We start from the raw sequence: 22,750 nt of genomic DNA, 5'->3' as shown, positions 1-22,750 counted from the left end.
TGGCATTATACTTTTTTCAGAGCTGTTGAGGGATTTGTTTAGCCCAACAGGATTTGTATTGATTTCGTTTTCACTTTTTTTTTGTGAGCTTTATTCTTGTTTTGTTGTTGTATTGATTCTGAGAGCTTTAGCCATTTGAGTTATTACAAGTTTTTCTATATTTATGCTGTAATTCTACTACAATAATCAAGACCTTAGACCTTCACAGCTATTAAAAACCGAACAGCTCCCCAAAAAACAAATAAACCCCCTCCCAAAAACTGAACTTGCAGCTGGTTTCCTGGAATCTGAAGTATCTCTGAAAAAGGCTTGCCATATTTCTTTTCTCAGATTTTTTTTAGGTGACTTAGGGGCATTAATTTATATTATTAATTGATAGTTATTGGATGCTATTGCTCATTCCACTTAACTGAAATGTGTATGTAGAATGCTGGTATAAGCCAATAAGTTATATTTCATGTCATATCTGAGTATTTAATCTATATGGACCAAACAACTATACAAATATGAGACCATTTCAATAGAGATGTGAGAATTTTTGTAAATAAAAGCAAATATAAGTGGATAAACCTAAAAATTAAAAGTAGGATTTTCCTGGTTGATTAACCAATACACTTAACATAAGCAAGCTCCCTTAAGTGAATAAAATGATCAGGATAAACTCAGCCATCCTAGCAAATCCCAAATTTATATCTGTTTCCAGCAATTAAACCCAGAAATAGTACTGCTTTACCTGTCTGCAGGCACTCTGATACGCAACTGTATCATTTTGCAGTGTGCCCTGGAATTGATCAAAACCCAAAAGCAGTTGCCTAACCTTAAGAGTCAGACAGTCTCATAGAAATCAGAGGGACCCAGTTGTTTAGAATTAAGAACATCCTAAGAGGATCTGTCTCTCTTAGGGAAGAGAGAAAAAAAACCCCACCTTATAAGGTTATCAGCTCCAACAGCACTGGTTATTAAGAATAATTTCAACCTCTTGGAATTATCCTAGTTAACCCAGTGGATCAGAATACTCTTTGATACCAGTGCTGCAGATCAAACCTTGCCAGACTTCAAACTGCAGCTGTGTCCCAAGGGGAGAAACTCTCCATCACAGGCAGAATTTGGTCAGCTTCCAAGAGTGATTTATTCCTTCCTTCTTAATAAAACATCTCTTGCGGTTATATGTGTGACAGACACTCTCTGGGGCTTGGAGAGCTCTGGGTGTATAAAAACTAGTGCTGAGCAATTATCCATCCCACCAGCCAGGTAGGAAGCAGATTGAAAATTATTTCCACACACAATTGGATGTGACGAGATGATGACCACAGAGTGGACTGAGGCTGAGCAGAGTGAATGTTTTTACACTGTCCTACTGTAAGCACCTGAATCATAAAGTCAGTTCCTACTGTGGCGTTGGGAACTGCTGTACCAGTTACAGATCTTACATGCTTGAATGAATATAGTTCCTTATTCAGTGGAAATTCTTCACCAGTTCTCTAGAATGGGGACTTTTCATTTAGATTACGGTTTTATCTTTGCTGTCAAGTGCTGAAGGTAGCACTCGGTATTTTGTGGGTTGTGGGAGAGGAAGAAAAGACGTCTTCTCATGTGATCAGAAGACAAGCGCTAAGTAATGGCCTGGCTTACCACCAATGGAGGCATCTACAGCTCAGTAGATTTGGAAACCATTCCGGACTATCATGCAGGATATCATATCATCAGCAATCGTATCATTGCTGGAGCTGAGCTATTTCAGAGGGCTTGTTACAGAATTGCATTGTCAAAGTATAAAGTAAATAGCCACAGCTCCTGTTAAGTATTCCTTGATGTTAACAGCAGTCTTTCTTTCAAATAAGATCACATCACTACCTTAAAAATAGGCGAGTGTTCATTCTAAAAAATAGTACATAACGCTAGTAATACAGGAACTCAGCTGTATATGTTCCGGACTATGTACTGCCCATTCATGGGCAACAAAGAGGAAACTAAAGATGGATAGCTATTGAACTTGAGGATAAAACACAAAACCACCACTTTTAAATGAATAAACTTTTTATCTTAATGAAAAGTAAAGGCAGATACAAACTGTGGTTTAATCAGAAAAAATAGAAGCAAACCTGATAAAGCCTGTGTAAAATGGTTTTAAAGTACTCAAAGACTAGCTTCTATGACACTCTGTATCATATGCCACATGTTATTCACTTGTCTGAAGACTTTTTTTGTGATAGATTCTGGAAAAGAAAAGGAATTGAATTACAGAAAATTAAATCTAATGAGTTCAGTGTGTTCTTTACAGAGAAGTTTCTAAACATTGAGCTGTATTTTATGTTTCTGAAGTTTGACAAGCATGATAAAATTAACAGATAAAGTATAAGTAAGTTACACTCCTCCAACAGAAACTTGAAACTTATCATAAAAGTAATACAAATTTCCCATGACTGTTATTCTGCTATTGATGCTAGTGGCAGCTGCATCTTCATACAGCTTGATCAGGGACTCTGAAAGGAACCTTTAAAACCCCTGTATTTCAAAAAATGGGACTTCAAAATACTTTTTCTCTTTGTATTGTTACACAGACTGACAATCAAGAAATTCGAAGTGAGGATTGACATTTAGAAAAAAACACACTTTAATAAGTTTTTGTAAGGAATTTGTGAGTAGAGAAAATAAAATATTACATAAAAGGATGTTATCATCATTCTGTTTCTCCATATTCCTACTTTCTGTTTAACTGACAGCTGGAGGTAAAGATTAATTTAGCTCCTAAATGCATAATCTTTTGCAGCTTTTAAGAAACTAATGATTAGTACTAGTCCCCCAAATAGGTATTTGTTGTGCTAAAAATCTTCATCTTTAAATTCATTTCTATGCTTCGCTTTTCTGTGAGAAATGGTACTCCTGGACAATTGGATATAACAGGCACAAACATAAGAATTGGAGTGCACCTGCAATGCAAGGTTGTTTGGCTGTGTACATAGTATGAAACGCTGCTTATCTAAAACCACTGCTAATCATCTTAAATTACACTTTTAAAGCTAAAATTCTCAAACACTTAAAACACATAACAAAAATGGCATACCATTTGCAGAATTTCAATTTCTGTTCGAAGAGTCTCACAGATACTTTCCCAATCATCATCTTTGTAATTTTCCAATTCTTTCTTAAGCCTGTGTCCAAAACAAAATACATTTTTGAGTCAGAGAACCACTGCTTGGGTAACTATTTTTTTGCAGCTTCTGTCCCAATTTTCAGTTTGACTTATGTGAGAAAACCCTCATCGATCTATCTGCATGATCAGGATTTTAGTTCTGTAATTGGCAGTCCAATACGTGGCTCTCCCACCATACGGCTGGATTTCATTCAGCACTGGCAGTTGTGACGGCAATATGAGGGACTTCAGAAAATGGGTTTTTACAAAGTATAACTTGAATAAGTACTTAGACAAATTTCTGGACTATGTCATTTTCATAAATCATGAAAGATTTATGGCCTCATTAGTCATCATTTTCTTATTTAAACATGGGAATTTGAATGTTGATACTTAGGAAGTACCATTTGTTACTGTTCTGACTTTCCCTGGGTATCTATGTGTAGCCACCGGTGGAGACAGAATGTTGGAGTAGATGGGTCCTCTGCCTGGCCCTGTGCAGCCACTTCTCTGCTGTCATTGCTCCATGCCCTGCACATACTCCACTGTTGTTGCTGCTGTTCTCTCCCCGCTGCTCCTATTATTCCTCAGTGCTTACAGACTGTTTCCCAATAGTCTTAGCCAGGAATTCTCCAAATTTACTACAATTAGGACTAATTTTAATATAGTGATTTTTGCATTCAAAAAAGCATTAGTTCTGCTAAAAGGACACACCTAAACTTTGCACATCAGTGACTGTAGTACTTTAATATTTGGTAGGCCAAGAGTTATCTATGCCAGAGCTTTTAGTAGTCTGGTGAATACAAGGTGATGAGATTATACTGAGTCTTTCCATGGCTGTCGTAAGAAAAGCATAATGAGAAAGCTGAAGTTGCTTGCCCTTAATACATTTTCAGCAAACAATGTGAATATTCTGAGACATATAGACAGACTGAAAAAAAGGAAGAAAAGTAGATATTCTGCTTCTAATTAAACAGCAAAACTTATGCATCAAAGCAGGACCTTGTTTCTTCTGAAGTTAAGAGAAGGTAGCAACCATTCTCTTTTATATACTGTAATAGGGAATAAATTATTTAACCATATTATACAGACAGTGCACTCTTTAGCTGTCCTACTACATTGGAGTTTGTTTTCAAGACAAGAAAATGGCTTTATTAAAAGGTATAGCTTCATATGAGAGGAGCAGCTTAGTCACCATGTGGCATTAGAATAGCAGCATAAGGCTGGACTGTAAGTTAATTTTGCTGTTCCTGAGGAGAATATAAGTATCTCACCATCAATATGGAAACAGTATGGGATCTGTGTGTTTGTATTACAAAGGAGTAAATGCCTCTTCTTTCAGAAATATTCTTCCTGCATTCAAAATACATACAAGTGTTCAAACAAAAGAAAATTTTGAACTACACTTAAAGAAACAATATATTCACTGTACTGTAGTACATTGCCAGTTTACAGACCATTTTCACTGAGAGAAGTTCATGTCAAGGTCTAAGATCAGTTTCTGATCTTGATTAAATTGACATCATTGCCTTGCCTCCTCATCTTTTTACGCTCTGTGTTCTCTGCTAGCGTGATATTACAACCCTAATTTGTTTAAGACAAACAAAAGCTCTCCTTTGCTTAAATTACTTTAGGAAAAGACATATTCCGTTAATCTCAGAGAAAGTGCTCTCTCATTGTCTTCCACATTGTAAAATTGATGCATAGTCTGTTTGCTAGTTGTCAGCTAAGAATGATACCAGTCCATGTTAGGTGTGCATTAAGGATAGAACAACTAGAAGATAAGCAGTAGGAGTTGCTTATCTGTGTCTTGGGATTGTGAATTAATTACTATGGATGATGTGCTTTGAATCCGTAATGTTTTGCATATGGATTTTAAAATATTATTTAAAATATTTTTTAAAACTTTTAAATGTGGTGACAGTACAACTTCTTACTTAGCATGGGTTAGTGGTGATAAAAGACATTCATTCAAATGTGATGTTTAAATTTTACATTAATCAATTGATTCTGCTTTCAGATCTTCCTTCCTATTTGGAAGCTAGATAATTACAGTATGTGCCAGGAATATCATACTCGCAAAACAAGAGCTGTCTGTTAGGTTACAGTCTACACAATTAATGCATTGGAGACGCCTGAGTTACTGAATAAATGATGAAGTTTTACCAGAAGGAATGTGAGACAATGGAACTATTAAAAAAAAATGCTTAACCTGGAAGCAGACTTAGTTTTTTCATTTTACATTTAAGATAAGCAGGATATTCATATTCATCTTTCCACTATCAGATTGAATGTGCAAACCAATTATTAATGAAACTATATTGTCTAGATGGAGGGCAGGTTTTCTGTCACCTTTGGAAATGGGAAGAGATGTACCTTTTGTCAGAACAAGGATTAACATGACAACTATACCCTTCTTAAAACTATGATAAAAAGCAAATCTGTTAAAAAGAAAATATCTGAAAAACCACATTAGCATTTGGCCTTGCATATCCTTTTTTTTTTTTTTGGTTTTGTTTTATTTTTAACATTTTGGTCTCCTTGATGACCATAAAATTCATCTTTTTAAAAAGTTATTGCACTGGATTAGCAGTGTATTGGTGAGTTACAGCATCACAGGTAATGGGCTCTAATGAACAGCTGGAGTTGAAATGCCATTATTTGTGAAAGGAGGTTTGACTATTCCTTTGAAAAATGTTCAAATAGTGATGGCAAAACCTAACCTTAAATCAAGTAGGTGGGACAACAGCATCAGGATTGTTTTGGATGCTGGCTTGCCCAAGGCTGAGCTCTGCTGTCAGTAGTCCATTTTCCATTACTCTTGAATGCCAGAAGTGATAAAGAAATGAAGGAGGGGGAGGTCACTGAAGATCATTGATTTTGCAGCTTCAAAATGAGCACAGCTATTAAATATCATTGGCGTTTGTGGCTGATACACACTCTTCTTGAATTTCAGCTGCATATGCAGAAGCAAGTAGGAAAAATAATGGTGAAATCAATACATGCTGGTATTATGAATTGAACTATGATGAAAATAATGTTATTGCCTAACAGGTTTCTTCAAAAAAATAATCCACAGATTCAGGTTACTGGATCAAGACTTCAGCAGCCCAAACTTGCTACTGAATATCCAAGAATAATTTTATGTAAAGATGTCCCAAAGAAAAAATAGTTGGAGTAGAAGGCAGGGTGAATACGTGATTTTAGAGCCTTTTTTTCCTAGGTGGGAATGAAAAACCCTACCTGGTTATTGCTGGAGTTGCAGAAGCAGCAGACTGTCTCTTGGTTATGTTTTGCTGAGACAAGTAAAATATTTTTTTTGTATTTTTCTTCTTGTCGTTGCCTTGTTTATGACCACCATTTGATTTTTTTAACCATAAATACAAAGGAAAACATTAGAGTGTATTATAAAATGGAATTGCTTTACACTGATATACAAAGCATAGAATTTATGGTACAAAATTATGTTCCCTGAGAAGTTATATATAAACGAGAGTATCTATGTCAATTTTCCTGAATTTTTAGCATAAATATCAGGAAAAATATTTATCAAGGTTTGAAGACTTTATTGAGACTGAAGAAAAGTATAGAAGACTTTGGTTAATTGTCTCAAGCCAAGGAAGAGCTAATGCACTGAGCCATTCAGTCTCAGTTCAGTACTGGGACTAAATTAATGTGTATGTTTCTATAGTGAGAGCAAGATTTTGCTGGGTATCTACAATTTGCTGACACCACAAAACCAAATACTATTGATACAGCTGAAGAAGTCAATAAATTTCAGACTATTATCAATTGATAGAGGATGGGAGAAAATGAATCCTAAATGAAATTCAGTATCCCAAAATATAAATTCAAGCACTTGAGCTGAACAGTTAAATTATAATAGTATGTGCTTGATGGAGCAGAAATAGAATAAAAATTAAGAAAGTGATTTAGTAGTAATAATAAATGCTTGCAAGATGAAAGCAAACAAAGGTACTAGGCTACATAACAATGGGAATTAAATGTAAATTAAAATAAATAGAAATACCTTAGGTAAAACAAAAAAAATTTCAGCTTTTACTGCTCTGGATCAAATGCTGATTGTAAAATATATAATTATCATTGATTAAATCTTACATTTTGTAAATGCTATCAGGTAATTATTTATAGAATTAGCTACAGATCTTTAAAAGCCTGGGTTGGTTTTTTTGTTTGCTTGGGTTTTTTTTTGAATTTATATTCCCCAAATACATAAAATATCACAAGAAATCTTTCAGGAATGTATTATTATAGATGAATAAACATGGAAAGGTTAAGGCACACTGAATTAAACTGCACATTTAGGATGAGATTTGCTTTTATGCAGATAGCAAACCAAAGTTATAATGACTTCTTTCCATAGAACTGTAAGAACAAGTTACATGGGAAAATAAATATTAAACATACAGGCATCAGAGACATCAAAACCGAAATATGTTTCTAGAGGTCAATAAGATTCCTATTGAAAGGCAGGGAAAATAAATATGGGTCAATGATTCTTCTAGTTCAAATATTTTCATTTTTCTACTGTGCATGGAAAATTAGATCTCAATTTGGATATATTAATAAGGCTACCCTGTTGCTGAAATTAGCATCTCTATTCTGTACTGCTTTGTTTCATGTATACTGTATAACTTCTCAGAGGTAAGAAGGATTTAGAATTATCCTTGTTTCCTTCTGCAGTGTGGACTCTCTATTCTCTGCTCGTGTTCCAGGTTGAATGCATGTTTCTTGAAAAGTAGGTCAGAGATTTGTACACAGTATTCTTACGCTCTCCTGGTTTTCGTTGGAAATACCTCTTGGTTTTACCTCTTCCACAGCTATATTTACTTTTGATGTTTATAGTTGTCTTTGATTACATAGTATGCTCAGGCCTCTCTTTTCCTTTGCTTCCAGGTACCTATTATTGGAATCCTTAGTTTTGTACAAGTACGTGAACTTGCATAGTTGTATTCCTCCACTTTTTTAGCAACTCCACTCTAAAAAGTCTAGAGTTTTTCAATTGTTTTATACTATTGTCTTGATTTCTATTCTACAGTTGTTATTTAAAACACTAAGCAAGGCTGGCTGTGACTGTAGTTACCTTCTTCAAGCCCCAAAATTTCTTTTTTCAGACCTATTGCTGTTACTATTGGTCATCTCCTTACTTAAAATTTTTAATATGTCTTCTCCAGGTTTACCAGTAGTTTCCCATGCAGGATAACATAGTATACTTGACTAATGTATAGATAAATGGCATCTGCATTTTCTTGTCTCACCAATCGGTTGTCTTATCAAAGGAAGATATCATTAGTCAGATTTGATCTACTTTTTGTAAATCCATACTGCAATTTATAATGGAAACCTATTTTAACGTAATTCAAACTGTAATAGTTCCCCTAGGCACTGCTATTAAAAAGAAAAGCTTAAAAAATCGATGAGGAGATTGTCATTAAAAACCTCATTTTGAACCACATATATTAGTCCAGAGATTGCTATTTCCTGATTATAAAATTTAACATAAAATTAAATTGCAAATATATATTATTTTTTTTAAACCACCAGAACCATGCATGTTTCCTGTATGATTTGTATGAAAGAAAGCATTGCTTTTTCCTTCCTAATTTTGGTAACAGATTCTTTTTCTGTCTTATAAGGTACAAGAAGAAATACTGTACTTTTAGGAATCAGGCAAGTAATCAAAGCCTTGAACTATTTAAAAAGTAAGCTGACTTCATGTATTCCCCTTCTGCTACTTTTTTTCTGAAGTAGAACAGAAATCCAGGTTTCAAAGAAAAGTTTTATCCTTAGTCTACCTTTAAAACAGTGTGAAAAATACCAATTGGAGGTAAAAAGTGTCTGGTAGTAGTCTAAATAAACTTTAATTAAAATTATTTCTAGGTTGCTTTACTTAGGGCAACATATAAATTTAAAATTAAAATGTGAAAGAAGATAATTAATATAGTAAGTAATTACAATGAATAGAATAGTGAAATGATTTAGCTAAGAATTTACTGGTATCAGTTAGTTTCTGCCTGACTCCTGTATTGTTCCACTTATGTGATGCAACTTGCTACCTGCCAGGGAAATGTGACTCAAGACGGCTGATGCCAGAGTTCTTTCCTGCTGTTTTGTGTTTGGGGGTGGCACTGGCAGAACAGCTGTTTAAAAATTAAAATTTTCTGAAAAATTCCCTCTTTTCTTTATTTCTTTGAATTATTCACCTGTATAGTGAGACAGTTTCCAGGGTGCCTACTTTGAGTAAGAGGGTACCGTGTCTTATCCATAACTATATCTGTGTTTAACATTCAAATTTTGGTTAGCTTTTTCCTGTATTTGATGTATATTAGAACAAGCCTGTAACTGCAGTACCAACAGCTGGTTAGAATTACTTGTATGTGCTTCTTGTGACCTTTTGTAATTCTTTGATGGATTTGGGAGAAATTTTATGAAACTGCAGACATGGTATAGGGCATTTTTCTCAGATCAAAGATGAATTGCTATAATTTGAATTAGCTGGCTACACTCTTCAGCTGAAATGCAATTTACTTTAAGATATATACCTAATTGTAATGAAGATTCTTGCCTTGCCAGCTACTTTTGATATTGATTTTTAAGCTGGGACAAGGTATGTGATACAATAGCAGACATACAGGGTGACCTGGGAGCTACATATATCAGGTTATTGATGCTGATTGTCTCTCACATTTGTTTTAAGGAAGCATTGAAAACATTGGTACTTTTGCCATCTAAATGAGTCTTGTGGTTTCCTGCTCTGTAAAAAAAGAAAAAAAAATTGTGCTTATTTCATAGGGAAAAAAACTTATTTTTGATTCACATTCCTTGTGTCAAAATATTCTTCTTTTTACTGAAAATCATATTTAATATCTATGAAAACTAAAATACTATTCTTGCAATAGATTCTGTAGAGGGAAAAAGGCTTATCTTGTTAGGCTAAAAAGGGTTGTTTTTCAGTCAGTTCAATCATATTGATTTTAACATGACCAAAACGGACTCATATTAAGATATATGCTAGTATATGTAATATTGTATTAATCGGCTCTTTGGCTGTAAAAGATCCTTTGCAAGTGTCAAAGGTGTATCTAGACTGCCAGGAGGTCTTCCTGGTTCACCTCAGGTGCCTGCTACTTCAGTTTTTCTCACTGACACTACATGAATTCTTCTCTATTCTCCAATTCCATTCAGAAGGCATCTGCAGGAGCGGACAGGGTAGTTTTTCTGGAGAAGATCTTTGAGTGAAGTATTGGCAAGCCCTGCGTAAGCAGCCGTGGTCCCTCAAATCCTTCTGTGGCACATCACAGGGCATGCAACACACATGGTAGGTATTTTCATTTTGAACCAGCACTCTGCTGCATTGGACATAACTCCTTTCAGTATGTCATGGATTTTGGATGGAAAATACGTGTAGATACACAACGTTATATCTTAACATCACAGAGACACTACAAAGGGACCAGAGCAGATAAGATGTCCGCAAATGCTAGGCAGTGTGGAGATGACTGGTTTGTTGCAGATAATGCTGCCTCTGAGCAGTGTACGAACAAGCCAATGCATATGTATTGATCTATGGGCTGTGCAACCCACAATGTTAGTTTGTTCATTGGATAATTCAGACTGGAGAGATGTCAGGAGGTCATCTAGCCCAGTGTCCTTCTCAAAGCAGGGTCAGCTACAAGGTCAGACAAGGTTACTTGGGGCTTTATCCAGTGAAGTCTGAAAACTTCTGAGGATGAAAACTCTTCAGCCTCTCTGGGCAACCTTTTTATTGGCTATACTATCCTTACAATACACATATTTTCCTTAAATCTATTCTAAACCCCTCTTGTTTCAACTTCTGCTTTTTGCCTTTTGTTCACCCGCTGTACAGCATTGTGCAGATCCTGGCTCCATCTTCTTGATGACATCCTTGTAGGTACTGGAGGGTAATCAGGTACCTCAACAGGGACTATTTATGTACTGCACTATTAAAAGCATATACTACTTTAAATTCCCTTTCATTCTCTTAATTCAGTAGTCCCAACCAAGAAGTGATGTGCAGGATTTGTTTTAAAAAAAATTGATAGAGTTGTATGAGCCTGAGAAGGTTTGGTATAATTCTAAACAGCACAGCGCTATGACATACAGAAGTAGACAAACAAGGATCACCTGCTTGGCTCTACTGAAAAGCAGAACCTATTAGTGCTAACATGGAAGTACAATGACATAGCTATGCTGCTCCTGGCATTTGAGTTAACTTAATCAGGGCTGTCTCTCTCTATAAAGCATTGATGTTTTCTGATCAAAAGCAAGTGCAACATAAAAGTACGATTTAGGCAAAGCTATCCTAAATTTTGTTCAGTATCTGAAATTAAAAAATATTTCAATGTAAAGAAAATTTCTTCAATATATTATTACACCTCAAAGAGCACTTGCTTTTTTGATAGTATTAATGGCAGTAGGAGCACTTTATATTTGGCACTACATGTAATTATCAAATAATGTAAGCTTATCCTGACCATAAAATGAGGTATTTTATGAAATAAAAAAACCACCTCATCATCCTTCCTGCTTTGATTGTAAATGCCACTAGCTGTTTCTTTTAGTTAATAGAATTTAATATGTTTTATCCGCTGTTGTGTTTTACACCCAGATAAAACCAAAATATCGTTCCACAGGACTGTGAGTTAATTTCACTACGCAGAAAATCAGACATACATGGATTTGAATGATTTGCCTAGGATCTCATAGCAATCAGTGGCAGAGCTGAGGATTTAAAGTAATATGGTGTTGGCTACTTCTTTACCTTATAGACGGGAAACCTGTTATAGAAAACTAATTACACCAATTTGGATATTAAGTGGCATCATGGCAGTAAACTATTCCAAGGGAAGCATGATATTTAGAAGGAAGTTGACAACCTCATGTATCACAAAACCTAATATATAACAATGGAATGAATAATGTAAAAGAGTGAATTATAACATGCTGTCTTAACGAATTGCTGCTGCTGTTATTATTATTTACACTGTCTTCTAGGTATATGTTGAATGCAAAGTTTTTGCTACTGTATGCACAATTGTGAGCTAATTAATTTTAATGCTGAGGGAATTTTGGCCATGTCTCAACGCTATGTAAGAGGTTGAAAAGAGTTAGTAATAGGGCTGATAGATCATTTTCTTTCAAAAACCTATATTCAGCAAAAAATGGGCCATTACCAAACTGTATTTCAGGAAAATGATCAGGGTTCTCTGCAAAATTTTATTTTTCCATTGGAAGTTTTCAGAAAAAAAATACTGTATTTATTTATTTTTGTCAAAACCATAGAAATATATAGGGGAAAAAAATGTGATGGTAACAAAAGTCGTGTTCCCCCTAACAATTTCTATTACAGAATATTTTGGACCGGCTTTTCTAGGAGGAGTTCCTTTGCATTGCCTATTAAATATTTTTAGTTATCTATGGACATTTTCATCTGGAACACTATAAAACAGGAAAAAGTTGGTTAATTCTGTGATATGGGGTTTTCTGGATTGGAAGATTTTCAGTTGAAAACATTACATTATTTTCTGCATAGTGAAAACATAAATGTCACACTTAAGCAAACTGAGAAGAGAAGACTCATTACCACTCAGTTCCTGGGAAGCAATATTTACTATTAAGGGAAACTGTGCCAATTCTTCTGTCTTGGTTAAATCTTCAAAATTCTGTTCTACATTAACTTAATTAGAAGGCAAACTAGAACTGATGGTAGAGTTCATAGAGAAAATGAATCTACATTCCGTAGCTTCAACACAAAGCCCACCTGACCCAAGGAGGTTATTGTGGCTGATCCATTCCATTGCAGTCGGTCTCTGGGGAGGGCTGTACAGCCAGTCAGCAGCAGTACGTATAGCACTGGGTAGTTCATCGGTACTTTGTGTGTCACCACTGTTTTTACAAAAACTTAAGAACTGGCCTTCCACCCAAGGACCAGTCTTTTGCTCTTCCTCCAAGTTTGATTGATTTCCTTGCAAACACTTTCAGTTTTTAGTTTGTTGGAGTATGCATGTAAGGGTGAAAAGCTGTAAATAAACAACAGGAATTTGTGTTCTGTAATAAAACCAGATGATTTCATTTGGTTTTCGAAAATTCTCTTGATTTCAATGAAATATTGTACAGGAAAGGTAAAACAGTCATTGCTACCAAAACTGGTCTGCAGTTTCAAGCCTAAAATTAAATATAGGAACTTATTAATCTGAGTCTTACCTTAAACATTCAGGATCAGCCTGAGGTTTTCCAGTGACATGAACTTTTTCTGCTTCTAAATCTTTTGTCATTCTTTCAGCCTCCCTGATTACTTTCTCTAGGTCTAAACATAAAACAACAATTGCGTTATACATTAACCATCCATATTCAAAACTTCCTACATTTTCTAAATTTAACTTTTTTCATATTTCTTTGTGAAACTGTTTGTAGGGTAAAGGCATCTAAATAAAGAACATGATTAATTTTATTATTGTATTTGTTATGCATATTACAATCTTCCAGAAAATTTTGTTCCTTTTCCCAATTTATGCCCATATTTACAGCCTGTCTTTCTTAGCTCTTCTTCAGTGACATGTTATTTACACATTTGTAAATAAGTTACTAAACCACTTCTAGATTACATTTTTTAATCCACATTTAAAAATCTTCCCTATTGCTTGTGATCACCTTTGACACAGAACCTTTCTTGGTTCCCTCTGTGTCTTTTTAGTTTTTTCTTTTATAGGGTTTCCTGTGTATTTGACACATTTTTCCCAGCTTGCTTTGTAGACTTTTTTTACACACAAACTTTCCTACCTGAGCACACAAATGTCAGTAAAGAAATGATGATAGTTCAATTTAAAACTCAGAATTTACAACTACTGCCTAGACCAAATCTGCCTTTATCAGTCCAAGCCATGTTGCTTGTTAAACATTTGAATTTTAGTGACTTTCTTTAATTATAGGTTAATGGTTTTTAAACAATATTTATGTTAAATTCACTTTGAAACACCAGATTCTCCATTTAAGTATATGATTTACCAGCAAAAGCAAAAATTTCTTTTTCTTATTTATAGCTTATGATTCAGCCAATGTGTAGACCTCAGTACCACTGGCATTTAAAATAAATCTTATTGAAATCCATAATATTTGTTATAAACATGTTTAAACATTATGCATTACGTAATGTAAAAATATATTAAAATCTTGTTTTGATGATATCTTTCTTGAGAAAAATAAGTTGACAGAGAAGATTTTTTCAGAAGCATTTGTCAAGCCACAAATAATTATCATAACAAGTGATTTTCAGGCGTACCTCTGAGTTCGCTTTGGAGAGTAAATAAATTCTGCTTTAATTCATTCTTCTGCAGCTGGAGTGCATTTAACTGAACGTTTTCATGTTCCATTGACTCCATTTCTACAAAAAATGTATTTTTAAATTAAAATGCATTGCAGTTTTAGTCTTCCTGATATAATCTTAAATATTCTTAACTACTTCTAGCAATCTTCAGCTAGTCAGAAAGAACCTTAAATATAAACCTAAATTCAATTCAAATCAGTGATATAAAAAAACCCAACAACGCAGTTCACAGGTAGTTATGTCATATAATGTATTCATAACTATGAAAGGAAATGGTTTTTTACTATTATTAAGATGTTTGACATATTTTGTTGACTGGGGATGAAAAAGACTGTTTTGCTTTAGAGTTACTTCGGCTATAAAGGAAGATGATTTATGAATAGGTGGTGAAGAGACTCATCTCAGCAGACATCTCTCACCATGACTGAAAAAAACCCCTCTTTGAGTTTAGCATTATGTACATTTGAACCTGACCATTGACAGCATCTGGAATTAATTGTGATTGTATCTCTAACAACTGGAGGTCCTTACATAATTTCTTTGTTATGAGTTACTTAAACTTTTCTTTTTAGTGTTGTCAGTGTGTTCAGGGCTGTAGCAGACAGAAAGACAGGCAAGTTGTACCCCCAGAAAGGTGCAATTTAAAAGGATGGAATCAAGACAGCAACTGAACCTAGAGAAGAATGTTAGCTACCTTTCATGTCCTACTGATCATTTGACTGATCAGATCTGACTGAATACGTAAAAATTAATCATTAAAAGTAACAGGTGTCACCAAATAAAGACTTCTTTTCAGTTGTAGATCAGAATCAGAGCCACAGGAAATACAGAAAGAAGGCACCACCAAGTATGATCTCAAATAGATAGTCATATTTCAGTAACTTTACATCAGATATTGGGAATTCAAATGCCTGTGCACTTGGTGAATTATAGAATCATGAGACTGGAAAGGACTTTGAGGGGTCATCTAATTGCATCCAGCCTTTTGAAGGCAGGATCATCTGTACCTCTGTCATTTCTGACAGAAGCTTGTTTAACTTATTTTTAAAGACCTTTGGCAATGGAGACTCCTAATTTCTTCGGTAATGGAATCTCATATGGCAGAGCGTTTCAGTTGTTCACTGCTTTTAGAATTCTAAACAGCCAGTGAGTCTCTCCCTTACTGTAGTTTACACTAGTTACTTTTTATTCAGTTCAATATAGGTATGAAGAATACATTGATTTCATTTTTACAGAATCCTTTAACAATTTGAAGACTGATGTCCATCTTCCATCAGTCTTTTCCTTCATAGATTAAATAGTCCAAATTCTTTCATTTTTTTACTGCTTATATTGTCCACATCTCTGATCACTCTCACTGGTCCCATGTGGATTCTTTCCAGCTGATCCACATTTTTTCCTGAAGTGTAACACCCAAAGCTAGATGCACAGTACTCCAGCTAAGAGCTTAACTGCCCCAAATAGAGTAAAGGATCATTTTGCATGTCTTAGAGGCCAGAATTATGTTTATGTCTCAGTATAGTGTTGGCTTTCTGATGTCATTGTCTCATGTTCAGCTTGTGATCCATGGTGACTCCTATCTCCTTGCTTTTAGTTTGACTGTTCTGAGAAATCTCGTATTTTGTGTCTTAACTCAAAGATAAAGTTATACTGTGGCAGTAAAAGACCAGTCCTACAAGACATTTGTACATATCATTCTTTGGAAGCTAAGTAAATTTACATAGTTCAACCACAGGTGATTATACTCGGTGCCAACCTAATGTAGTATGCGGTGTGTAACAGTGCACCTCTGTGCCAACTAACGTTAGACGTTGGGAGACACTTCTGCAGGGCTGCTTCTTCCCCTCATGGTACTCATAGTCAGAAAGGACTGAAGGGGATAGGGAACAGAAGAGGCTTTAACTATTGTTGTGTGACATGGTTTGACAGATCACACTTCCAGTTTACTGCTAAGAGGAAGTTCCAGACAGCAAGGGAATGGAATTAGAATTATTGTGTTGCCCAGTTATGTTTTACTGATACATATTTATTCTCTGGTAATTCAAGATAAATGGTTTAATATAAGATTTACCATTTTTCAACAGAGTTGCCTCATTCTCTAAATCATTTATTTCAGTCTTGACTTTTTTCTTAATCAGAAGGTCTCTATTACTTGTTAGTCCATATTCATTGTTAAACTCTGTTAATTCCCTAGTAAAATTCTCTTCCTCTTCAGTCATTTTTCTCTTTGCATCTGTCTGACAAAAGGAAAGGGAAAACTGAATGTTCAGGTGAAAAAAAATCTTTGTTAAGCCAAGCAGACTGAAACACAATGTTGTTTATCCTTAAACTTGTGGTATAAATGTAGTATATTTACTTTTCCTGACTTACTAGAATATGAAAATGGTGTACAGGTCTATAATTTTATCTGTTGTTTGAACTTTCCTTCTTCTGAAAAAGTGAAGGATATATTCTTAATAAAAAAATGTTTTAAAAATCACTACGTTATATTACAGACTTGTGCCAGCAGTTTTTCAGTTCAACTCTGTATTGAAATTAGCAGAAAGTTCTGTTTAAAGTCAGTAGCACAGTATGGGCACTCTTTTTTTAAATTGTTATTAAAGGAAATAAAGGTGGTGTTTACACCTCTGCAGAATGCAGACTAACTTTAACTCCCTCAGTAATTACCAAGAAAGCTATAGTTGATAGGAAGTCACTGTTTCATTTCCTGGAAAAAATATTCTAAAGAGAAAGGCATTATTAAGTTCCTTTTTAAAAATCTTAACTGATTGCTAAATTAAATAAAATGAAATGACCCTTATACACAGGAAGAAAGAAATTATAACCTTTACATCAAGCTTGACTGGTTACAATTAAAAGAAACTTCACACTTCACAGGATATTCAGCTTTTATAGCTAAATGATTTTTCTATGATATTTATTTTTCCCTTTTTTCTTTGTATACTTAAGATTGGGAATACTTTGGAAGCTGAAGAAATATTTAATTAAAAGAATATCTGTCTAAAGATTTAGGGTTAATACAGGTTATTCATGCTGAATCTTTAAAATTTAGCTCTGTTAATTTAAGGCATAAATACCTATGCAGAGAAGACTACTCATCTGTGGCACTTCTTGATGTCTAGAGATCCAAGGATCCACAATGAGGTAAGAGGAAGGCAATATTCAGGTTAGCACAAGAGAGGACTGAAAAGCTTGCCTGTGTATGTTGCAAGTAGCTACCTTTTAAGAAGTGGCTAGGTGTGTCTAGCATCAATGAGATCGTGTGGTATGTCAGGGATCCTAAAATGTGGTGTTGGTCTCCCTGAGTTTTAACTTTGATACTTCTCAATATGCTTTGTGGATGAGCGAGTCCAATTTAAGGTCAGACTTTGTTTGTTTTCTTTGATCAAGGAAATAATGTGTCAGAATTGGAGTTCAGTCATACAACAGCACATGTTAGAAAATGAAGTCAAGAATGTTAAATCAGCTTTCCAGATAAACTGCAGCATACATTATCTTAGATCACGGGCTTAAGTTAAAAGTGAAAATTTATCTACATTTACATTAAGTATGCTAGAATAAATAAATACAAATATTTTCCAGTTTTAAAACATTACTTCCACATTCAAATTTTAAAGCTGACTGCTCTCATACAGTAGACAAACATTGTCTGAATACCATAGCTGGAAACATACAAAGATTTTAAGAAGAGTGCTCTTTTGCTTAGTAAGTTCAGCTTTCTGTTTTTCTAAGCTGTCTTCACGTTTCCTCAGAATTTCTAAGTAGAATTGTTTTTCAGACAGTTGCTGAACCTGCCAAGAGGAAAAAAAAAAAAAAAAAAAAAAGATTGTAGAGTAAGGTAATTGTTTTATTGTTTCATATACTTTGATATTGTACATAAGGGTCTTGGTCCAGTAAAAACACAGCTGGCATAGCTGCTGGACTAGTAAAAGCGCAGCAGCTCTTTTTTCCTTGAATAATCTTCCAATATACTACTAAGTTTTGAAAAGCATCCTTTATTGAAAAGCCACATTTAATGCTAGCCCATCTGTCTAAAATGACATTTTAAAGTCAGCTCAGTTTAGGAGACATATTTCCAGGTTAAACCCAGGAAAAATATTGATTACATGGGATCTTGTACCCAACATAATACAGTGTCCTCGATTTAATTGTGTAAATCTCATCACATACCAAATCAGAAAATAATATCAGAGGGACAGAGGTGCAACATCATTGTTTTGACTGAGTGGCTGTACACATCATCAACTCTGCAATGCTAATATTGCATATGTGAAAGATATTTTTCTGAGCAATTTCTGGAATTCTTAGCCATGGAAGTGTAATGGAAATTGGTTAAAGGCAGTTTGACCATAACCCCTGCCACCCCCCAGCCCCAAAATTCTATTTTGCATACAGCTTTATTGTTAGTTTTATTAATTTAAAACAGTAGCTTATCTGATAGAAGGGTATGCTGTTTAACCATTGCATTTTCAAAATTTGCTGAAGCGTTCTTCTCAATTTTCCAGCACATCTGCTGTATCGCTGTCTAACCTAAGTTAAGATATATGGTGGGATAAACTGTAACAGCAGATGAATAGGGAAGAGCTAAGCGCTGAAGAGTCTTAAAGGATGAGAATCATTCATCTGATGAAATGGAGAAAAGGAGGTTAAGAGAATGACTCAGACTATAATGCTCAGAACAATGAGTAGGGAAAGTAAAGTTAGCAGAATTGCCCACAGACTGTAAAGGCACAGGGTAAGTATTGGGAAGTAAATTGAATAATCAGGCTGATGCATGACTGTTTGTGTGTGCAGAAGCAGAAAAGACCAAGTAAGAGTGATATTACAGAGGTAAAAATGAAAAGTTTGTAAAATGAAATAATACAGATGATTTCGGAGAGGGTGCAGATGAAGTGCATCTGTTCAAAAAAGGAGGAGGATAGTGGAATCAAATGACCTAAGACTAGAATGTGAGAGTCAGAAAGGAAAGGACCAGATTTTTTCCTTATCTCTGGTATGTCCGGCATGCTAAGCGTCCAGGAAGTGCTTGCCTCAGAAATATTTTATTTTTACATATTAATTCAGAGAGAGTAGATGGTTTTACATTGCTGTATTACACTACTGAACAAAACTTAATCTATGCATTTGCAACAGGTTTTTTTGAAGAAATCACTGAGCCATGAAAAGCAAAATGCTACAATTCGGGTTCTAATTACATGCTACCTGATTTTACAGGACAGAGTAAAAAAGTAACGTTTCCTAGGAATCTTTGATTGACCACAGGCAGCCTCTGTGAAATAGATGTCAAAACACTTTTGAACTCAGTCTCATCTGCTTGGTCAGGCGTAAGCTGCTCTGCGTGCATGTGCTTGGATATGTAATACTTACACAAAAGTGCAGTTGTTTGGTGTGGGATGCATTGAACAGCATGAGCTGACAGCATTGTTTAGTATTATTTGAATTACATAAACTATTGTAGACATATGTAAACTTAATTCCTGTACTGAAAAACAGATCACTTGAAATACTTTCAACAGCTATATAACCTTTAAACCTAAATACAGTCTGACTGAAATGCATTTTCCCATTCCACTTGTTTTCTGTATCATTTTCTATCTATAAATGAATCAAAGTCACACTAAGCAAGCAAGTAAAATATATTTTTTGTGAACATCAGTGAGTATATTGTTAATCCTGATGGGTAAAGCACATAAGATTTAATTAGGAATAGTTCTTCAGCTCTTCCCATTAGTCATTTACAGTAATGGCTCTACGCTTGGGACCTTCTGTACCTACCACATAAACCCTGATTATAAATCACAATGCATCAATAACAAATAAGTATTATAAACATAAAATTGTGATGTTCATAAATAAATTTATGAGCAAGCCTACAAAGGACATTACCTAACAAGCAACATCCAGATATAATCTGCGTTGGTTAAATAAGTTGCTATTTTAAAGCACTTTGGGGCTTTGAGATTGAGAATAACTGCTTGTGTGATTAGAGTCTCAATCTGCAACCAGTAATTATTTGTAAAAGAGTTCTCTTTTATACTGACCCCCTTGCAGTAATGTTGATATTTACTATACGTATTACATAGTCTTTTACAAAAGGCAGAAAAGTCTGGTTTTGGAAGGATGAAAATCATGCCCCAAACATTTCTTTTCAGAACTAGTTAAGGCAATCCTCTAAAGGTTCTTGAAGATGTTTATTTAAGCGATAGGATACAACAGTTCCTACTTCAAAGGAGGCTCCATATGCTTTCCTGTTGTGCACAAACATTCTGCCAGCACAGACACTTAAGAGCACAAGGGATGATATTTAGACTTTATTTTCAGGCATAAGCAAATGTTTTTTTAAATCATTGGTAACCACAAGTATTAATGGTGAAAAGCTCTGCAAAATTGGAAGCTTAATCTGAAAAGACATCTGCAGTTTGGTTAAATGGAAAGCGTAATAAAATCTTAAAAACACTAAATAGATTCGGAAACTTTTCTCTGTCTTCAGCATCCCTAGAAAAACTCCTAGGCCTTACGAGCGCTAACTGTGAGCCCAGGCTCACAGGGGGATCTTCAGCATGCCACTCCAGATCCTGTGAAGTAAACACAGGGAATGTTTCTGTGTGTTTTCCGTGAAAGGCCTGTAGTGAAGGGCAGTGGGCAACAGAGGGATGGCTTCCCAGCCTCCAAAGGGAAGGCTGACAAGCGCCAGGGCTGTTAGGAGAAATTCTCCCATGGCTCCTGGACAGCGGGCCTGCCTGTGGCCCATGCCTGGGGCTGCGTCCTGGGCTCGGACCGCCCTGGCACCATGGTGGGCTCCCTGCCAAGCGCTGCCTGCAGGACAGGGGTGACTTCCACATGCACTTGTGCCATCACCAGTGTTTCCAGACCTTGGAAGCATTATCTGAGGTGATACCCCTGAGGTGAGCGAGCCCCTGAACACAGCCAGAGGCCAGCCTGAAAGGTGAGCTCTGTGAGAGGGGAAAGACCTTGACAGATCTTTTTTTCACCACAGAAACACACGGTCTACGTTTTCTCAGTGATGTGTTATTCAGTAGGTAAAGCAAACTCCTTGAAAATGTTAATGAATGTACCTGAAAGAATAGGTCACGTGTTTATAAACAATATATTTCATTATTATGTGTACTATAAACGTGCCTGCTTACCTTGGTTTCTAATTTCATTTTTGCAGTGCTCAGCTCTTCTTTTATTTGGTTAATTTTTTCATAACTCTTATTTATGTTGAATTTAACTGCAACACAACAAAAATCTGTAAGAAAACACTTTGGGTTTGTAAAAGTTACATTCTTATAAACCCATGCCATTGGCAAGAAGCAGCCAGCCTGGCTGATGCCAAGCTTTCACCAACAAAGGTCCCCTCATGACAGAACCATGGGGCCACCCTGCCCTTGCCCCAGGACATGGAGGGGCCATGAAGTGTGGTCAGTGCTGACCCCGGCCCCACAGAATGGCGGCCATCAGGCAGACCTTGCTGGATGAGGTGCCTTTTCTCCCTCGCCTGCTTCTCTGTGAGCTCTATTTGCTGGAACAAAGCATCCAGGTTCATTTCTTGTCTTCTCGTGGAATCTGTGGGCTCTCTGGGCCTTGCTGCCTTTGCAGGGGGTTGGTTGGTTGAAGCCAGGATGCCCTGGAGGAAGGTGAGGCTGGGCCCAGCCACAGCCCCATCCCTCAGGGCTCGGCACACTTGGCTCTCCCCTCTGGCCTCTGCCTCCCTGGGGTCAGGAAATAAACCCCAAACCACAGAGGGAAGCAACCCCAGAAGATTGGATGCGGCAGAGGAGGAAGAGGATGGGTGAGACATGTGGGCTGCAGAGGGTAGGGGGGTGAGGGTGAACTTGGGCAGAGGGAAACATGAATGACTGGCCCGGGGAGCCCACACGGGAAACACAGGAGATGGGAACTTGTGCTCATCTGTGAAATGCTGGTTCCGACATGGAGTCTGCAGAGTTTGGATCAAACAGCTATGGCTTTATTCCTCTAGGACCACACACTTTATACTGGTTTTGTGCTGCTCAGAAGCTGCTTTTTCTATTCCTTTTTTTTTAATGGCATGAACACCATCCTTTTAAAATATTATATCTGCTCAGATTTATTTGTCTTTTGAAGATCGATATCTAACCTTAGATGCTAAGGAAGTAGGCTAAAATCTGCTCTCATGCAGAAGAAGATGGTAAGCATGACTACATCAAACTTAAGTAGCGCTGATCAGACCCAACTCAGCTGCGTTTCACCACTAATGTAAAATGACA

At 35.9% G+C, this 22,750-nt stretch overlaps 1 protein-coding gene across 1 annotated transcript; it reads right to left on the bottom strand.

Moving 5' to 3' along the window:
* Window positions 1–2,183: 2,183 nt before the first annotated feature.
* CCDC172 (coiled-coil domain containing 172) lies at window positions 2,184–22,047 on the bottom strand. The gene is made up of 8 exons (XM_037399178.1): window positions 21,969–22,047; window positions 21,647–21,732; window positions 18,173–18,289; window positions 16,570–16,735; window positions 14,454–14,555; window positions 13,379–13,481; window positions 3,065–3,152; window positions 2,184–2,216 (listed from the first exon to the last, which is right to left on the bottom strand). Exons 1-8 carry the CDS (start codon window positions 22,045–22,047, stop codon window positions 2,184–2,186), a joined length of 774 nt encoding a protein of 257 aa, XP_037255075.1.
* Between the last annotated feature and the right edge of the window lie 703 nt (window positions 22,048–22,750).

The sequence above is a fragment of the Falco rusticolus genome, chromosome 9, assembly GCF_015220075.1.
Source record: "Falco rusticolus isolate bFalRus1 chromosome 9, bFalRus1.pri, whole genome shotgun sequence".
Classification (NCBI taxonomy): domain Eukaryota; kingdom Metazoa; phylum Chordata; class Aves; order Falconiformes; family Falconidae; genus Falco; species Falco rusticolus.
The sequence above is the reverse complement of the archived record's forward strand: the minus strand, read 5'-3'. Positions and strand labels throughout refer to the sequence as shown.

Bases quoted from the DNA above. Each gene is read 5' to 3' on its own strand.
- CCDC172 (XM_037399178.1), bottom strand. From the start codon at position 22,047: ATGAACCTGGATGCTTTGTTCCAGCAAATAGAGCTCACAGAGAAGCAG. The intron at 13,482-14,453 runs GTACGCCTGAAA...TTTTATGTTTAG, and splicing joins TCTCCAAAGCGAACTCAGAG to ACCTAGAGAAAGTAATCAGG. The intron at 2,217-3,064 runs GTATGCCATTTT...TTTCTTTTCCAG, and splicing joins AAATTGAAATTCTGCAAATG to AATCTATCACAAAAAAAGTC.